The sequence below is a fragment of the Triticum aestivum genome, chromosome 1A (genome assembly GCF_018294505.1).
Source record: "Triticum aestivum cultivar Chinese Spring chromosome 1A, IWGSC CS RefSeq v2.1, whole genome shotgun sequence".
Classification (NCBI taxonomy): Eukaryota; Viridiplantae; Streptophyta; class Magnoliopsida; order Poales; family Poaceae; genus Triticum; species Triticum aestivum.
The window spans coordinates 594,541,989-594,562,632 of record NC_057794.1 but is presented as its reverse complement, the minus strand read 5'-3'; the positions used below and the strand labels follow the sequence as shown (position 1 = coordinate 594,562,632).

General features: G+C 48.3%; 1 protein-coding gene across 1 annotated transcript; it reads right to left on the bottom strand.

The window, feature by feature from the left end:
• Positions 1-6,352: 6,352 nt before the first annotated feature.
• On the bottom strand, positions 6,353-7,289 carry LOC123183448 (uncharacterized). The gene is made up of 3 exons (XM_044596266.1): positions 7,027-7,289; positions 6,731-6,924; positions 6,353-6,610 (listed from the first exon to the last, which is right to left on the bottom strand). Exons 1-3 carry the CDS (start codon positions 7,129-7,131, stop codon positions 6,433-6,435), a joined length of 477 nt encoding a protein of 158 aa, XP_044452201.1. The 5' UTR covers positions 7,132-7,289; the 3' UTR covers positions 6,353-6,432.
• Positions 7,290-20,644: the final 13,355 nt, after the last annotated feature.

Sequence of the window (20,644 nt, the reverse complement as noted above, 5' to 3'; positions counted from 1 at the left end):
GTCTCAAAAATTTTGACTCCCCGTGCCGGCGACTTTAAAACTTTGGGTGTGTTCGGTGGCTCTCCATGACCCAAAACTCCTCAACTCCTCAGCCCAAATCTAACAGCCAGCTTCTCGGTAAAAAGAAGTTGATCGATCGTTCGGCAAGCTAGCTTCTGGATCTAGTACCTTACATTAGTATAAACCACCCTAGAAAATGAAATAAGATTGCAATCAGGCCCCTCTTCCTCCTACATCTGTCATCTCTCATCTATGGTGGCTGGCGTTGACCAGGATGTCTATTCCTTGAGACGCCGCGTTGCCATTGGGACATGAGGTGCACCTTGCGGCTGGTGGAGGAGCACAGGGAGGAGATGTACGAGGGGCGGACCTGGATCTAGGGATGCTCGGGGTCGCTGGGGATGGCGCCTCCTGGTCGCTGGAGATGGGACGGCGAGTGGTCCATGACAGCGGGTGCTGGGGACAACGGCGGCCGACGAGTCATGATCGACCGGATCGGCGGCGGCCTGCACGGGTTGCTGTGAGAGGGAAGGACGAGGGGATTGACCAGTGATTAGCGTTGGGCTTGTTCGCTCGGGCTGTTTCTCGTACCGGTTCGGTTCGATTGTCACTTGCGGTGGCAGAGGAAGGTAAATTCCACCAACTCCCGCTTCTCAGTTTCCTCGGAGCTCGAGAAACCCAGCTCCGCGACTCCGGTGCTTTTACACTGAGAAATTCGCCAGCTTCTGTTCCTAAACTCCAGGAGTTGGAGCGTTCGGTCGAAATCCGGATGTGGAATCGATGGAGCTGGGAGTTGGAGGGCTACCAAACAGGCCCTTTGTTTCTCGCGCGCACGCTCCGTAAGTTTTGGTCTATGTTTTCTTCTATTTATATTATTGACTACATCTGACTAACATGTGGATCACACACACGACACATCAGCAGAAGTTATCCATGACGGTCCAATACTGTATAAATAAAAAAAACTCTAGGCCCAACTAGGCCCAAGTGTTCAATCCATGACGGTTTCCGTGACGGTCCCTCCATGTCCATCACAAAAGGGCTACCGTTTTGGATCCCATTTACATCTTCTTGGTCCATGACGGTTTACGAAGATGTCACCAGAAATCCATCATGGATTAACAGATTTCTTGTAGTGTAAATAAATCAGTAAGGCTGTCGCATGATTTGACTTGCAAAATGCTTATTTCCCCGCTTTTCTGAAGATTATGGGGAAAAACCATTTAGGAGAAATATGCTTGGTGATATTACTCTTAATGTATCATGTTTGCATCTGCGCAACACAGGCCGCATTATCTTCATAGATAATGGTAGGTGATTCTATCGAACTAATTCCACATGACTGTTGTATGTGATTTATCATTCTGCGAAGCCATACACATTCACATGTTGCTTCAAATAATAAAATTATTTCAGAATGATTGGTAGATGTTGCCATCAGAGTCTGTTTTGAAGACTTCCATGATAGAGCAGTGCCATCATGTAGGAACACGAATCCGGTCTGAGATCTGGCATTATGGGGATCAGATAAATAGCCGGCATCTGCATATCCAATCATACAGAGTCCTGATTTTTCTGGAACTGAAAATATAGACCAAGATCCTTTGTGCCTTGGAGATATCGAAAGATATTCTTCACTCCAGACCAACGACGTTTGGTGAGAGCTACGCTATGTCTAGCAAGTAGATTCACTGCAAATGCAATATCAGGTCTTGTGCAATTTGCAAGATACATAAGCGCTTCAACGGCACTGAGGTATGGAACTTCAGGTCCCAACACCTCTTCTCCATCACCCCTTGGTCTGAACGGATCTTTCTCCACGTCTAGAGATCAAACCATCATGGGAGTTCTAGATGGATAGGATTTGTCCATATTGAATTTCTTCAATATTTTCTGGATATAGGCAGATTAGTGTACCATGATTCCTGAGGTAAGGTGCTCAAGTTGAATGCCTAAGAAAAATTTGGTTTTACCCAAATTCTACATCTCAAATTCCATCTTTAGGTGATTGCGTGCTTCATCAATGTCTGGTGTGCTGCCGTTGATGTTGAGATCATCAACATACACAAAAATGATGCAAAATCCTGTAGAGGACTTCTTGATGAAGACACATGGGCAATCAACACTATTGGAGTAACATTTCTGAAGAAGGAACTCACTCAGTCGGTTGTACCACACCCGCCCCGACTGCCTTAAGCCATATAATGACTTATTCAGCTTTACACAATACATGTTGCGTTTTGCATTTTTATTCGGGACAGAGATTTCATCAGGAACCTTTATATATATGTCCAAATCTAGTGACCCATAAAGATATGCGATCACGACGTCCATCAACTGCATAGATAGACGATCTTGCACTGCCAAGGATATAAGGTATCGGAAAATGGTTGCACTCATTACTGGAGAATATGTTTCAGTGAAATCAATGCCGGGTTTCTGCGTGAAACCTTGTGCTACGAGCCTTGCTTTATATCTCACCATCTCATTGTTCTCATTTTGTTTCTGAAGCAAAACTCACTTGAATCCCACAGGGAAAACACTGGGAGGTGTTTATATTGCTTCAGTGAATACTTTTCTTTTGTTAAGCGAGGCAATATCTGCTTGGATTGCATCATTTTATTTAGGCCAGTCGGAACGCTTTTAGCATTCAATGATAAACCTTGGATCATAATCAGCGAGAAGGGTATTTGCATGGGTCGTCTCAAGCAACCGCACCGCGCTGGTGCACCTCGGCTCAGCCAGCGCACTTCCGCCAGGCCGCCGCTCGCTTCGATTCGACATCCCCGTCGGCGGCTGCACTCACAACTCCGTGTTAGTTGTATATATAAAACCCCCGATCGCTCACGCCTAGCAGGTCCCAGTGCACCATCTCCACCATCGTTCACTTGTCCACACTCCGGCCGCCACCGCTCGGAGACGCGCCGCAGGGAAAACAGAGCCACCGCGTCGGGATGTCTACGCCGGGACACCGTTGGCAGCCACGCCGTTCCGCTGCTCGACGGAGGACGCTGGTGCGGCTGTACGTCGCTGCCGGGCCGCTGGCTGCTTTTGACCGTGATTTAGTGGCCACGCTCGAGCAGCACCTTACAGGCCGGTTGTTACCGCTGGCCGACGGGGTGTTACGCACCGTCTTCTTCGTGTGCGGCAAACAGCAGCGCGAGCTCGAGGACCTGCGCAGCCATGGCAGCGGCTCAAGGGGAGGTGCGGCGACTTGTAGGACCGTGACGCGCGGAGGAGGATCTGCAGCCGCACCCGCGAGGGAGAATTAACGGCCACGCGCACTAGCCAGGGCACTCGCGCTCGCCGTCGCCCACCACGCCTAGGCATACCCGGAGCCGGCGTCCGCGCCGTGTTCGCGAGCTTCGCGGCAGCCCGGAGCGCACGCGGGCATTTGGACGCTGACATGCGCGCACCGGAACACATGCTCGCAAGGTGTTCGAGAAAATGCCACAGAAAAGAGAGGAATGTATTTGTGAGAAAGGAGTGCTCACGCTGACATGTGGACCCCTCATCTAATATAACGGTCAAACAAACGAAATTGACTTTCGGTGCCACGTCAGCGCTTCCAAATGGGGCCAACTGGCTAGAAATGTCATTACATGGTTCAAATTGGGCATAAGGGCGTCTCTACCGCCGACCCTTAAACTGTCTGCATACGTTTGGACTGTGTTGTGTTTTGCCATCCAACGCAGGTCTGTATGGGTCCGTCGAGCCGTCCAGATGCACTTTTCCCTGCAAGACCGAGATAAAGTTAGGGGCTTTGCCAAAGTCCGTACATCAGCCACGTAGGACTTCGACACCCCGGCCCATCCAAGACCCCTACCGGTTTCATTTTCTTCCAATATGCCCCTTCGCCCCCCCCCCCCCCCCCCCGGTTGCCCTGCATCCGCACCCTTCTTCACCTACACCGACACACAGGCATTGCCGGACCAATGCACCCGCTTGCCTTTTTAGATGGCGTCGTCCACCCAGGAGGCATAATACTCCCCATTATAACCAGCCTCATGAAGGACATGGCACCGTCCACTGAGGTTGCGAGCCCCCCCCCCCCCCCCCGCCCCCCGCTCCCCTCCGAGATGATCACCTCCCTAGGTGTTGATGGCTTGGCCCCACCAGCCTTTGGTTCTCATAACCCATGAGCTAGATAGGTGTGCTCCCGGAGCTCAGGGGAAGAGGAGATCCGCCCGGTGCTAGGCGAGGGATAGCACACTATAACATGTGTGGGTTTGTGCCAACAATAGCTATGGGTTTTGTTTGAATTAGGCGAGGGATACCTATGCCCACCTTCGAATGATACACACGCATACATGCTGTGTTTTGAGTGGATGTAGCATCTTGTAGGACTTGATTTCTTGTGTATGTGGTTTGATTCACAATACTAGAGCTCTTAGTTAGGGGAAAGAAATCTGAAAATTTTCAAAGGGGCTTTATTTTCCCACTGCTGGGTCAATCCTGAGTTGACCAGTATATTTCAAAATGCTATATACTCCCTCTGTTCCAAAATAGATGATCCAACTTTGTACTAATTTTAATACAAAGTTGGGTCATCTATTTTGCAATGGAGTAAGATACAAGAGCCACATAGTATATCAGTCATATGTTTTCCATATTCATGTGTTCTCAATCAAAGATGGCCTAAAGCTTTGCCATGTGGTGATTGGCTTGATGGAGTCCATGTAAAACCATTGCCTAGTTTACTGCTCGCGTCGCTCCCAAGGGGGCGGCACGGGAGAAACCTAGCAGCCGCCGCCCCCATTTTCCTCACCTCCACCCTAGCCCTCCTCGCCGCCACCAGGTGAATCCGATGGGCAAATCCCGCTCAGCGTTCGGTGGCGGTGGGAACTTCTCCTTGCAAGGCGCGTAAAGGCGGCCCTGGACGACGCGAGGCGACTGACGACGGCCGCGTTTCGCCGGCGCAGGCAAGTCGGGGCAGCGGCCCCGGGCATGGTGGCGGCGCCGTTCTCTCTTCTCCTCCCTTCCTGTGGGTCATGCGGGGCGGTGCTAGGGACGACCGCCGTGGATCTGGCGCCTGGAGGCTGGATCCGTCGGTAGGGGTGCCCAGGCGTGTGGCTCCGGCGGCTGCACGTCCGGCTGGTCGAGCTGCGCTGGTGGCGGCATGCTGCAGCACCTGGATGGCGGCGCGGCGGTGCCGCGTAGGTGGATTTGCTGCGGCGGTCTTGGGGAGTGGCCCCTGGCCTCCGTGCGATGTGTGCTCAGCCAGCTCAGTCCGTGCGAGTGGTGGAGGGGTGCTCATGGCTGTTGGCGGCGGCTCCGGGTCTGGTGTCGTGTGGTTGGTTGTGGCATGGCCGGTGGTGCTTCCGGCGAGGCTGGCGGCTCCCTGGATGTGTCAAGGGCTGCGGCGCGGTGGGCTGTCCTTGTGGCAGTATGGTGATGGTGGTTGTCGTGGGGCTCTGGACGAAAGTTTCTACCCGACTCAGTCGGTGCCGGTGACGGTGGCGCTCTATTGCGCCGTTTCCATCTTGATGGCGTCGTCGAGGAGCCCCGACCCGCCTCCAACCAAAGGACCTCGTCTTCTGGGTGAAACCCCAGATTTAATTTTCTAGATCAGAAGGCGGCGGCGTTTTCTTGGACGTCGTTTATCTTTCTTGGAGGCGCCATCTTTGGAGACGAGGTTCGGTTGGCGCTTGTGGCTTTTGTGCTTCTGGTGGTATGCCCGGACGGTGGATGCCAAAGCGGCGGCTCCGGATGGTGGATGTATGCCGAGGCGACGGCCTCGGATGGTCATGCAACGACGGTCCTATTGGGTAGGTCTGCTGCTTTGCTTGGCATGGGCGGCGACCTGGTGCTGCGAGGGTGGCCAGTTCGTCGGCCCGGTCGACGCGATCTGTGGGTCGGTCTGGCTGGAAGTCGAGGCGGTGGCCCCGGATTTTGGTACAACGTTCGTGGTTTGCGGGTGGTCGTCTCGTGTAGCAAGGGCTACGAGGCGCCTGAGCCATGCGGCGTTGTGGCTCGCATGAGGGCGGGGGACGTCGGAGTGGCGGCTCCGGAGTCGGGTGTGTGTGTTTGTTGCAATGTTGCCTTGGGTCGTGTGGTCGGCAAGGGTTCGCTGCGTGTGCGGTTTTTCGGTCTGATTTCCCTCATAAACTGGGCCACTCTGTTAGGTTTTCGATCCGGTTTCCCTTATAAACTGGATCAACTCTTTTCTTCTATAATGCAAAGTCAGAGCACCTGGCCCTGTGACGAGGTTCCGTAAAAAATGATTGGCTTGATAACAGGAGTAGCTTATATAGAGCAGCATATCATCGACAGTGAAATGGGAAGCACCAAATACCACCAACTAGCCCAGCAAAGATCACCAAGGATTTACGTCTTACAAAGTAATCAGAGATACAATGAAACGTCATAACACACAATGAAACGTACGTCTAATAACAAATAGACCCGGTAGTTTAGTTCTTGTTTTCCGGGCTAACATGAAAAGACATTCTTGAGCCCTGCATCGAGGACCCTCTTGTCATTATTCTCCTCTCTTGGATAAATCTTGTGAACGGAATAGAAGATGAGATTTGCGGCCGTGGTGGCAATGAAGACGGCGCCAGAGTATTTGTAGACATCGTTGACAAACGCCCATCGCCGACACGAGCGCCTGCAGGTCACATTAATTATGATACAAGAAGAAGCAGAATTAGGAAGCAACATAGGACTCCTACATAGATATATGCATGCTGATGATAGTATTGAGATGTTATAAGAGGAAGAGGCTGACCAGCGTGGGTCGTCGTGTCTAGGTTTGATTTGTTCCGAGAGATGCTCGAGCAGATGAGTATTGTTTCGGCCTATGTTGCCACTGACCATGTACTTGTCTTTGCACGCGGCGATCTGATTGTACAGCTCCTCTTTCAGATCCTGGATGCGCATCAAGCGAGCCGCGACGTCTATTTTCTCATCGTGTGTGGGCACCTGCAGCAGATGCAGAGTCGAGAATATTAGTGGTGAGCACCGAAGGAAGAAAATCGATCCATTGGAAGGTACGTAGATATATGAAGGTGAATTTTCGCGCACCCTGGTGTGGACAAGCCGGCGTTGCGCCGCCGGGGACAGGGCGGCCCTCTGGAGAGCGCGGCCGCCGATCCTCAACGCCGCGTGTCCAAGGGCTGCCGCCGCCATCGCAGGTTGATTTCGCTTCGGCTGTTGGAACCGTCGCCTCTGGCCTCTGCGCGTACGTAGTATATAGTATATATATTTCGTTTGCGGACGTACCACTTGCGATTTGTAAGAGAGGGGAGACTTATATGTCGCCGAGTCGGTCACGAGTTGGGTTCCGATTGCTCTTCGGCCGCTCCGCTCTGCAGGTTAGGGTTCGTCCGTCGCTCAACCCCGCTTCCCAGTTTTTTTTTTTGAAACTCCCAGCTTCCCAATTTGTTCCACCGCTTTTATGCAAAAAAAAAAAAGTTTGTTCCACCGCCCCCACACGGAGAGGAAGCCGACACAGTCTTTTTTTTTTGAGAAATCTCGCTCACTTTATTGATTCAAAACAATGTTCATAGGTTAATGTGCGAGGAGGCCCAGCCCAAGAGCCTAATACGTTTTCCAAGGTTACCTTTTATAATTGATTTGTCTAAAAAAACCTTTTATAGTTGATAAGATTAATAATATATGACATGCATGATACACAAAGTATACCATCAAAATTGTATGTGAAATATTTTTTTTTTTTGAGGAACACACCGTTCCTATTTATTCATAAAAGGCAGGAATCTCTGCCGATAGAATGTGCAAGATACAATCAGGCGGTTGGTGTAATCAGACCTTACATAAGTCATTAGAAACCCCTTCTCTAGCTAGCGCGTGTGCTGCACCATTCGCCGAGCGGCGAACCCAGGTAATCTTCCACTGCTCCCGCGCCTGCAACATCATTTTCACCTCTTCTACTAATGGTCCCAGCACGGACAAGTCCTTCTCCCTGTTCCGAAGCTTGCTAGCTATCTCTTTGCTATCTGTCTCAATATGCAGGCGATTGGCATTAAACTCATCTGCTAATTGAACTACTCGTCGACAAGCATGCAGTTCACTAGCCGCAGGATCCGGGCACCCAGGCAAGACATGGCATGCGCCTCCAAGGAAAGCCCCTTCATGATTCCTGAATACAACACCGGCTCCTCCTTTTGATCCCACTTTGGACGTAGCACCATCCACGTTTACTTTGATCCAGCCCAACTCTGGAGGTACCCATTTCTGCACTGGAGTAGGTTCCGGCCTCCTGCTCGTACTTCCGTTCGTAGCCTGCCATTGTTCCAAAAAAAAATTGTATGTGAAAGAAGATTCTAATGATTTGATTTTTATAACACACATTTTTTCCAAGGAAGGCATCATGGCTAACTTTATATTAAAATTGAAACAATATTACATCATCACTCTTCTCTTAGAAAAAATTGCCACCCGCGCGGCTCTCGTGAGTGGCGTCGGGGCGAACCCTAGCCGCCCCACCCGCGGGCCTCTCCCTTCCTTCCTTTCCCCTGCCGCCGCCAGGCGAAGCCTAGTCGGCGGCAGGGCTCCTCCTCCCTCCTTGGTGCACAGCAGTAGCGCGAGATGCGACTGCTCGGCAGGGGCGTGATGCTGGCGCGGCGGCGGCAATGCCCACGGCCGCGAGGTGGCGCGGGTGGGCGTTGACGTCGTGATGGCTGCGGGGATGCTACTTGTGAGCTGCATTGGTATTTTCCCGGAAGAGGAAGGGTGAAACAACATAGTAGCGGTTAGTATTTTCCACGGTGAGAACCAAGGTTATAGAACCAATAAGAGAACCACGCAAATGCCTATTGAAAAGTACCTACACACAAAAGCAAATACTTGCATCCAACGCAGGCAAGAGGGTTGTCAGTCCCCTTGTACTCGTTAATTGCAAGGACCAAATCTGACAGTAGTAGATAGGTAAATTGTAAAGTAAAATAAAAGTAAATTGCATCAATGTATTTTTGGTTTTTGTAATATGATTAAAATAGATCCCGAGACATAGTTCTTCTCTCTCATAGAAATAGCATACGGTGGGTAAAAAATTACTATTGGGCAATTGATACAAAAGCACATAGTTATCATGTTATTCATGACAATGATAATGTATATAGGCATTGCGTCCGTGACAAGTAGACTGACTCTTGCCTGCATTCAGTGGCGGAGCTAGCATTTGACAACAGGGTGGGCCGCTTCCAATTTTCTTGTACAACAAATTTGACATGTGAACGATATTACTAATTATCAATAACACAGAGAAATAGATCAATATGGTCTTACAAACACACTAAAATTCTTACTTATGTCTCAATTTTGCATAAAAGAAGACTACATAGACATAGTACATACTACATACCTTGAGAAGTTCAAAGAAGACTATGTTTCCGGCCTACGCTTCTGCATAGCCATGAAAATGTCAATTATGTCATCTTCATTCACCTTAGAGAGAATATCCCGCTCAATCTATGTGACCAGACAATCATCCAAAAGACTATCACACATCTTATTTCTCAACTTGTTTTTGACTAAAGTCATGGCAGAAAATGCTCTCTCAACATTTGCTGTTGCCACTGGTAGAATCAATACCAATTTTAGAAGCAAGTACACAAAATTATGAACTATATGCCTCCCTGTTTGAACAAGCTTAACTGAGAGATCAACAAGATTTCCAAGGCCTTGAAAGTTCTCATCTTTTCTCATGTCACCAATATAGTTATCAAGTTGTAGTTCAAGGTGTATCAAGTCAGCACTTGAAAAGTCTTCTGGATAGAACTCGGCAAGTTTGCGTACCTTGTGTGCATCAAAAGCAGCAAATGAGTTGGCAGGATTCAAAGAAAGCATACAAGATAGCAACTCCATATTGATCACGTCAAACCAATTTTCAAGCTCTTGACTAATTTGATCAATTACTCCAAGAAACACTTCTCTTCTAAAGTGATCATCATTTGTTTGGGGTCGAACAAACCGTGTTGATCTTCCATAAGGCACATAATTATCTTCCATTGTAGGAACTTGAATGCTATGCTTGTTACAAAATAATGTGACTCTTTGAAGAAATGCATCCCACCCATTAGACCTCAGTTCTTGTATTCTATCTTTTGCTAATGTAACCATTGCCATTGCAGAAAGAATGTCTTGGTCTCTTCTTTGCAAACAATCAGACAAATCACTTGTGTATCCAAGAATGACAAGCATCAAGTGGGCATTGAAAATAAAGTCAAATGACTCGAACACTCCAACAATGGTATGGATTTTGGACAATCACTCCTTTGTGAAGCATCTTGTCCAAGAATGATGATTACATCACGAATTGTGGGATACATAGCAATAATGTTGAGAACAATTTTGTAATGAGAGCCCCACCTAGTATCACCAGGCCTAGGTAACCCCATCTCTTGATTCAGACCACTCCCAGTTTGTAACTTACCACATTCAAGTAGTTTCATGATATTATGAAGTCTAGCATATCTAAGCATGTCATGACGCTTACAAGAAACTCCAATAATGTTCAACAATAAAGACACTCGATCAAAAAACCATACACAGTCATCATTTCCCTTGGCAACAGCAACAAGAACTAGTTGGAGTTGATGTGCAAAACAATGAATGTAATAGGCAGAAGGTGACTCTTTCATGATTAATGTTTTCAGTCCTTTAATTTCTCCTCTCATGTTACTAGCCCCATCATAACCTGGCCCACGAATTTGAGTTATAGTCAAACCATGATTGGCAAGTAAAGTTTGAATTGCTTCCTTAAGTGACAATGCAGTGGTGTCACTTACATGAACAACTCCAAGAAAGTCCTCACTTGGCCTTCCTACTTTATCAACAAAACGCAAACATAGAGCTAGTTGTTCTTTATGTGATACATCACTAGACTCATGAGCTAGAATAGCGTAATGATCATCACCAACTTGTTCAATAATTTGATTTCTAGTATGTACTGCACAACATTGAATACTCTGATTTTGTATCTGGTGAGAAGTCAATTTGCAATTACCTGGTGCATTCTTCAAGACATACTTATTCACCTCTCACTATTTGTTGCAAGCCATTTCAATAGCTCAATGAAGTTCCCCCTGTTGCTAGATTGTTCACTTTCATCATGCCCACGAAATGCCAATCCTTGATGATGAAGAAACTGCAAGCATCTAAGTGAATACTTCAACCTCATCCTGTAAAGACGTAGATCCTCACTATCCACCTTCACAAGAAGATCATTAATTGTTGCACGGGGATTCACAAATAAGTCATATTTCTCTTTAGCTGCATTTGTGCACACTTGTTACACCACCAACGTGCTTATCAAGAGCATCATCTCTATTCCAATTTCTCCAACCGCCATCAGTAAATGCATTAGTTCCCTTGCCACGAGTTTTTTTCTCTTTGAACAAGAAGCATACAAAGTAAAATGCAGCTTTCTCCTTGATACTATATTGAAGCCAACTATGTTTATGAAGCCAAAAAGGACTGAATGACCGAACTCTATTCCCAATTCTTCTTGCTTCAAAGTTATGTGCATAAGGTTTGAATGCACCCTTAAGGATATATGCTCTCTGAACTGCGTCTTGATCATTGACAGGATAACTAGCAATGGGTGGCCTTTCCCCAGGATCATGTTTAAGACATCTTCAAGTCGAACCATTGGTTCTGGAGTTTTCTCAACCGTGACATTTGACATAGACACCACTGTTTCTTGAGTTTGCTCTTGAACCACAAATTCTCTTATTTGCTCTTCGGCCACATCCGCGGTCCCATGCACATCCGGCATACTAGCTTTCTTCCTTGTCTTCTGAGCATGTCTCGCAAAAAGGGAAGCAATGTTTCCTGCCCTCTTCATTCTTCGAAAATTCTGCAAAATTTATGTGTATGTGTTCATCAGCTCACCGTTCATCTACTAGTTTGTTAACAGACATTCCAACAACATACATGGTACTGATACACTACTTTGTTAACATGAAAAAATCATTCCAACAACATACATGGTACTGATACACTACTTTGTTAACATGAAAAAATTATGGCAGAGAGCATCTATGTAATCTATAAGCATTGCATCTCCTTTCCATTCCCTGTCAAACAAACAAACAAACAAATTTAACTAAAATAGGTCGACGAGGATTGAGGATTTGGGGCCAGTACCTCTCTCTCTCGGAAGGGAGTGCGGGAGAAGGGGACTAGGTGCCATCGGCGACTGGCCGGCTCCGGCTACTCGGCTAGCAGGGCGGCCGGGCGACAGGAGAGCAGGCGTGCCATGGTCCGCAGCGGCGCGGCTGGGCGAGGTGGTGCGTCGTGCGCCGTGCGCGGACATCAGCTAGCCGGGGCGGGCGGGCGTTAGGGAGGTCCGGGATCCAGCGGTGGGTCGGCGATGGCGAGGGGCGACTCGGCTGGTGGAGGATTGAACTCGACCAGCCGTGGCGGCTGTACGTGGTTGTAGAGGAGAGAGGAATGAGAGGAGAGGAGAGGATGTTTCAGCACGCACTTGTTAATGGGCTTATTTTTTTGTCTCGGCCCGTCTCTAAAAATGCCATCCTATATAGGCCAGGCCGAAATCTCAGGGTGGAGCGTGGCCCACCCTGTCCACCCTGTGACTCCGCCACTGCCTGCATCTACTACTATTACTCTACCAATCGACCACCCAACATGCATCTATAATATTAAGTCCATGAAAAACAAAGTGACGCTTTAAGCAAGATGACATAATATAGACAGAATAAAACCAAGCAATATGATTAAACTCCGTCGTTTTACCATTAGTGGCAACAATATGAATAAAAGTTTGACGAAAACATCGATTCACGCATACTGAGTCACCGACGGTGGTGTCTGGCGATGCGCACAAGATGCTCGATGAAATGCATGAGAGAGGGGAAGGGGACTATAGGTGGGCCCTACGTGGCTGTGTCAGCCTAATGGTTGAGTCAAATGGTCTAAAGTCCGTCTCGGCTGGCCGTTACCCCGTGTAATGTCGCACTGATGGGCTCCATGGTCAGTTTTCATGTCAAAACGTGGAAAAGCCTCGTTTATAGTGCTTTCGGCAAACAATTACTCAAAATCGGTGTTTTCAGCATTTTTTTATGAAAACGGTGGTTTTTAGCACTGACCAATGCAGCTGTGGTGGTTTTTGGCAAAAAAATCAATCATGCCTTTTATATCACGGTGGCTGGCTCGCGTCAGATTTGGCAGCCAATATTTTGGCGGCCGATTTCCGCGCTGTTGTTTCGCCCACGAGTTGGTGAAAACGATACACGGGCGCGCCCATGTCAACGATGGTGAGCCAAAAATGGTAGCAAACCAAACGCGAGCCAAATATCGTGGGCATGGCCAATTTTTTGGTAAGGCTAGCGTTGGTCACCATCCAAACAGCCTCTTACTCTCCGGCCAGAGGAGGAGGAGAATGATGGGCGGGCCCGGCACTAACTTAAGTCGGACTTTGTCAAAGTTTTGTTGCCACGTTAGCACTGACGGCGGCCCCATTCGTCACGTCCAGCGTCAACACACGTTTAGTGATCGATTAGCGTTTTTCTGAAACTGTCCACACAATGGTGGTGACTTTCTGAAAGAAAAAAAGCGGAAGGTGGTTTTCTGAATTAGGGTCTCCAATTGTGATGTTTTTTTGGGCAATTTACTCTATCGCTGCATCACAAGTAACAAAACTAGCACCACCTTTTGTTTCTTCATTGCCATGGATTATTCATTATTGTTTCTCCTGCATTCTGATTGCCGTGCAGGGTTGAGACTGGTCATACTGTCGTCGTCCACGCCGCTGCTCCACCTGACACGTGGAGAGTAGTTAGAGCCGTTTCATATCAAGAGGAAGCTAAACTTGCAACTCAAGATGCAGGATATCATTCTGATGACCCCATCTGTTCTGTTATGTTCCTGGTGAGGCCGAGCATGGTTGGTGCACTACACGCACGGGCACCTGCGATGGCGACGAGCTACTCCAGGCGGCCGCCTGCTGAGGTGTGTGTGTGTGTCAATGTGGCCAGCAGGGTCGCTTGGACGACATTTTGCTGACCCCGGAGAAGTAAGCATCATTTTCCTCTTGAGCAAGGAGGAGTTGAAGAGATAAATAGGGGAGGATCCATGTATTGCGTGCTTGTGAATACTCTCTTCGTTTCAAAATAAGTGTCTCAACTTTGTACTTGGAACGGAGGGAGTATGTTACAAGAGGTTGACAGCAAGGTTATGAGTTGAACACTGGAGCCTCCGCGTGTCTCACCGGTTGATGTCTTATTCAGTTAAGAAGGATGAATGTGTCACTAGTTCCATGTTAAATTAGATTTTTATTTTGTTGTCAAAAGGCCTACCTGTGAATGTGATTTTTTTTAGAAAAGAAGGATGACCCCCGGCCTCTGCATCTGGGAGACGATGCATGCGGCCATTTTATTGATTATTTTTGAGGACCTTACAAAGTAGTACAACAATATGTCTGAATCCACCATCTTGGCAACCTATGCCGCTACTTCTATCCATACGATGAAGGGGTGCAAGCTGGGCCATATACCCAGTCCTCTCACCTAAACCTAACATCTAAACCTGGAAGCCCCGACCGAGCCACATACCGGGTCCGGGGCACAATCCAGTCCGACGCACTCAGATGTGTCGTCGCCACCATCTTCCACTTGTCCATCTTCAGAGCAGATTGAGGTACCAACCTTGGCAGGTTCCTCCACCATCGACGCCACCATGACGCCAAATGACGACCACCACCTATGCCAGTCCATCTCCAAGCCGAAGGAGCGCTACCACAAGATGAAGACCAGCGGTAGAATAGATGAAACGTTGCACACATTGCCGCCGCCAAACACCTCACACGCACCGCAAAGCGCCCACCGTGCTTCTGGGAACCCGAGGCGACGCCTTCAAGAAGGAGCACGACGAGGGTACGACGCCGTCGCCCACAAGGGAAACTAGAGCTTTCGCCCAAAAGGAGAGCACAGTGAAAGATGGGACAGGACCTCGACAAGGCCTCCAAGAAGGGAACCGACGCCCAGCAAAGGCGCCGCCATTGTCGTGGCCTCCGCCGACGGCCAAGGGTTTCCCCCGGTCCCACCCCCATCACATCCACTCGGCCAAAGACCTGGCCAGAGGAGCGCACGCAGCCGAAGAAGGCGTTCGACTTCATCGAAGCTGGCACGCCGGGTGACGGGGCACCCCGACCCACTGTAGTAGACGTCCACCGAGACCTCGCCGCCTGCGCGGCCGAAGTCGCGAACCACCAGCACCCACGGCCGTCGCCCGCAGAGGCAACGCCATCCACACCACCCGAGGCCGCTGCCCCGGCATCCATCCACCGCACACATCCCGTCGAACCATGGAGAAAGACCCATACCGCCGCCACCAGGGAGCACCACACCGCGACCCAAGCCGGGCAGGACGAGGCAGGGCCACGCGGGCCAGATCCGGGCGGATCCGGCGAACCCCGGCTCACCAGCCGCCAGATCGGAGGAGCGCCCCGATCCAGGGCCGAGCCGGCCTGATCTGATGGGCGGCGCCGTCAGGAAGCCCCCGCACCGGATCGGGAGGGGGCGACCGCCGCAGAGAGCCGGCAGGAAGCGGGCGGCGGCGTCTTCTGATGCGGGGAGGGGGGGGGGTCTCCAGAGGCCGAGGCGGGCGTGCGGGGAAGCCCCGCCGCCGCCTACTGCCGCGCGGGCAAGCCCGGCGACGGCTGCCGGCGGCAGCGGGGGAGGAGGAGGGGCGGCGGGGAACCGGCGGGCGACTAGGGTTGCGCCCCCGAGTCGCCTGAGAGCGGACGACGCGGGGGAAAGGGGGGAACGCTCCTTTCAGAAGGGACGGGAATGGCGGATCTGAAGCATCTTCCCCATGACGTGTGGGTATTTTTCTAGACCCGGTTGAGGAGTGCTTGTTAATCCTTGGTGTCAGCGTTGACTGTCATTTATCAGATCTTTGCGTTCAATGCGATACCAGCAGGTCCAGAGTATCTCTCTCGAGGAAGCCTGCGCCATGTTAAACCTCAACTTGAGGAAGTGTTGTTGTTTTCAGTTAACCGATGATGATATTACACGTACCAAAGAATTTCAGTTGAACTGACTGACTGACTCTTCCTGTTCCTGTCACTTGAACCTGAACTGAATGTAAGAGAAACCTGTACTTGTTTGAACAGATGCTCGCCCATTTGCATACTTATACTTACCTCGGGGATTTGAGCTTGGCCCCGCGTACTGTGACACTCTATAGGTCCGTATGTTCATCGTACCACCGACCGTGCGTCTCATTTAGTGTGCACGGTGCACCTTTTGCATGATATATATGATGGCCAGGACAAAAAGATGTATAATCTTGGCTTATTTTGCAGTTCGCCTTCTTGTGTTTCCACGAGAGGTATTATGCGTTGGTGAACGGTAGTTGGAATTTGGACGGGATTCCGGTGCAAGATTGATTGCAAGTTGACTATCACTCCCTTCGCTGCATGCAGCTGGTGTGATTGTTCCACCAAAACCCTAAAAACAAATTACACAGCGCATGAGTATGACTATGCTATAGTCGTAGTATCTGCATTCCGGTGCATAAATGTGTTGTCTTTTTTGTTCATCTACGTGACATGGCAACCTGAAAACCGCACAACGTGCACCTTGTTCAACTCTGCACATGTTGCGTCCCTCGATCCAACCAACCAATGGTTTTGGCAGGGTCCTTGTCCACGTGGCATTTCTCTCTCATATATCTCTCTTTTCTCCGAGTTCGGTATCTCTATCTCTATTATCTCTGGTAGTCATTTCATCGAGCGGTGGACGTGCACCTGCACTGCACCTGTGTCAGTCGTCTAACAAAGAAGACCACCTGTGTCATTTCTTCAGTTTCTTTTCTGCCAAGCTTGGCACTCCAGGAACGATTTGATTTTTGAAAAAGGAAAAGAAACCGTTACAGGATCCGCCATGTTTCTGGAAAGTAGTTGCTCGTCCTTATAGCAAGGTGGCCCAATTTTTTTATAGCAAAGGACAAGCCAGAACGCAAGGCATTCTCGAGGACACATGGGAATTATCGTCTTGTCACTTTCATCATATTTATTTGATTCGCGTTCGCTACTTTGATAATTTGCTATGTGGGTGGACCAGTGCTTGGGTGCTGTTCTTACTTGAACAAGACTCTCACTTATGATTACCTCTCTTGCAAGCATTCACAACTATGAATTTTTTTAAAGATAAATCTAATCATATCATGAAATATATGGATTCAAATCAGCCCCTTGCAGAATAACGCATAAACTAGGGTTTAAGCTTCTGTCACTCTAGCAACCCATCATATAATTATTACTCCACAATGCCTTCCCTTAGGCCCAAGTATGATGAAGTGTCATGTAGTCAACGTTCACATGACGCCACTAAAATAAGCAACAACATACATATCACCAAAATATCAAACTAATACGAAATTCACATGATTACTTATAACAAGAATTCTCCCATGTCCTCAAGCATAAAAGGAACTACTCACAAATCATATTCATGTTCAAGATTAGTGGAGTATTGAATATCATTAAAGATCTGAACATATCTTCCACCAAATAAACCAACTAGCATCAACTACATGATGTAATCAACACTACTAGCAACCCACATGTACCAATCTGATGTTTTGAGACAAAGACTGAATACAAGAGATGATCTAGGGTCTTAATATTGCTCCTCCCACAATGAGAGGATCGTTGGTGATGTCGATAACTTCGATTTCCTTCTCCAGAAGGGAAGTTTCTCCCGCGGAATCGCTCCGCCGGAGGGCAAAAATGCTCCTGGCCAGGTTCCTCCTCGAGACGGCAACACTCGTCCCAAAAGTATTCTCTTATTTTTTTCAAGGGCAAATGGATTCATATAGTGGAAGATGGGCATCGGAGGCCTGCCAGGGGGCCCACAAGCTCGGTTGGCACGCCCAGGGGGGTAGGACGCTCCCCCTGAGCTTGTCTCTCCTTGGTGGCCCCCCTCCTAGTATTTCTACCGCCAATATTTCTTTATATATTTCAAAACAATTCTCCATAAATTTTCAGGTCATTTGAGGTTGTGTATGTTGGGGAATGTAGTAATAATTCAAAAAATTTCCTACGTGTCACCAAGATCAATCTAGGAGATGCTAGCAACGAGAGAGAGGGAGTTCATCTTCATACCCTTGAAGATCGCTAAGCGAAAGCGTTATAAGAACGCGGTTGATGGAGTCGTACTCGCGGATTTCAAATCGCGGAAGATCCGATCCAAGCGCTGAACGGACGGCGCCTCTGCGTTCAACACACGTACAGCCCGGGGACGTCTCCTCCTTCTTGATCCAGGAAGGGGAGAGGAGAAGTTGAGGGAGAACTCCGGCAGCACGACGGCGTGGTGGTGGAGCTGATGGTTCTACGGCAGAGCTTCGCTACGCTCAACGGAGGAGGAGGAGGAGTTGGGGGGAGGTGATGTCTACTATGCAACTTTATTCTTGTAGACTCATGTTGGGCCCCCAAGCGCAGAGTTTTGTAGGACAGTAGCAATTTTCCTTCAAGTGAATGACCTAAGGTTTATCAATCCGTGGGAGGTGTAGGATGAAGATAGTCTCTCTCAAACGACCCTGCAACCAAATACAAGAAATCTCTTGTGTCCCTAAAACACCCAATAAAATGGCACTAGTTCGGCGAAGAGATGGTGATAAAAGTGTAACATTGATGGTAGAAATATATTTTTATAATCTGAATAAATAAAAACAACAAGGTAGCAAATAGTAAACGGGCACAAAAACGGTATTGCAATGCTTAAAAACACGGCCTAGGGTCCGTACTTTCGCTAGTGCAATCTCTCAACAATGCTAACATAGTTGGATCATATGATTATCCCTCAAAGTGCAATAAAGAATCACTCCCGAGTTCCTATTAGCGGAGAACAAAAGATAGAAAATGTTTGTAGGGTACGAAACCACCTCAAAGTTATTCTTTCCGTTCGATCTATCCTAGAGTTCGTACTAAAATAACACAAGCTATTCTTTCCGATCGATCTAATCAAGAGTTCGTACTAAAATAACACCAAAGAAAATTCCTATTCATAATACTAAATCCACACAGAGAACTACAAAGAGACCCCAAAGTTTCTATCAGAGAAAAGATAATAAAAACGTGCATTAACCCCTATGCATAGATTACCCCAACGCCACCTCGGGAATCCGCAAGTTGAGTGCCATAACATATATCAAGTGAATCAATATGATACCCCAATTGTCACCTCTAGTATTCATACCGCAAGACATACATCATGTGTTCTCATCTCTGAATATTCAATCCGACAACACAAAACTTCAAAGGGTAAAGATTCAATTCATCACAACAAGAGTATAGAGGGGAGAAACATCATATGATCCATCTATATTAAAAAGCCCATGATATAGATCACGATATATATATAGAGAGAGAGATTAAACACATAGCTACTGGTACAAACCCTCAGCCCCGAGGGTGGACTACTCCCTCCTCATCGTGGTGGCCGCCAGTAGGGCTGGGCATTCGGTTAGATTGAACCGTTCGGTTCGGTTTCTCGGTTTACTACTAATATCGGTTCTCGGAATATAGTGACCAATCGGTCTTCTAAATTGCTGCTAACCGATGATTTGGTGCACCGATGTTTCGGTTCGGTACTCGGTTACTGACAGAATACACCGATCACAAAGGAAACAAACACGTATGGGAGGAAGACATGCACTAGCGTTGATGGAAACAAAAACTTATCAACAAAAAAAAAATCAGAAATACACATCTGATAGAAGAGATGGGAGAGATGCAACTGCAGTAACATCTCGGGAGACAGGTTAGCCGACCACTCTCTCGCAAAGATGAGATCCTGCGGTCTGTAGATGCAGGTCGTCGGGCGTGATGTTGGCCGGCCGGGATAGAGAGCCGGTGGAGATTTGAGGTGGAGGGAGGAAGAGGGCGAAGATGCATGTCGCTAGTCGTCGGGATCAAGCAGGAGCAGTGGCGGCGACGAGCATCACCTCGACCTCGTCGTCTGGCTGGCGGATGGTGGCTAGGACTCAAGGCTAGTCAAGGGCTAGCCACGTGAAGGTCTACATTTTTCTAGAGAAAACATGAAGGCCCTTGATGGACACATGCGCATGGTAAATGGACTAGTGGGCTGTGGGCCTGATACGTGGAGATTGCCTCTTCCTAATTTTTCTCGGTTGCTCGGTACTTTCGGGTTTGCGTTGGTTACAACCGAACTAGCCGAATCAATTTCGGTTTTCTACAACTGCTGACCGAATTTAGCATCGGTTTTTTCGGTTCATGTCTATTCGGCTCCGGTCCCGATTCTTTCGGTTTGGTTCTTCGGTTTTCGGTTTAAATGCCCACGTATTCACCTCAAGGGTGACGTCAATAATAATAACTCATCCTACCCATATCCAACTGGATATATATGCCTAGATCTTTCCTCACCACATGATTCTTGTCAAAAGAGAAAAATAAAAAGGAATAGAGAGAAAAACTTTGCATAAAAGTAAATACTGAAAAGTATAAGATGTGCCCTTCGCAGAGGGAAGCAGAGTTTGCCATGCTCTTATTTGTTTGTATGCTCAACCCTTTAGTGCAAAAGAATGTCACGTTATATTGCTCCTTATGATAGCAACCTTTATTATGCAGTCTGTCGCTTTTATTCTTTGCCATCACAAGTTTGTACAACGCTCAATTTTCTCTTACACTAAA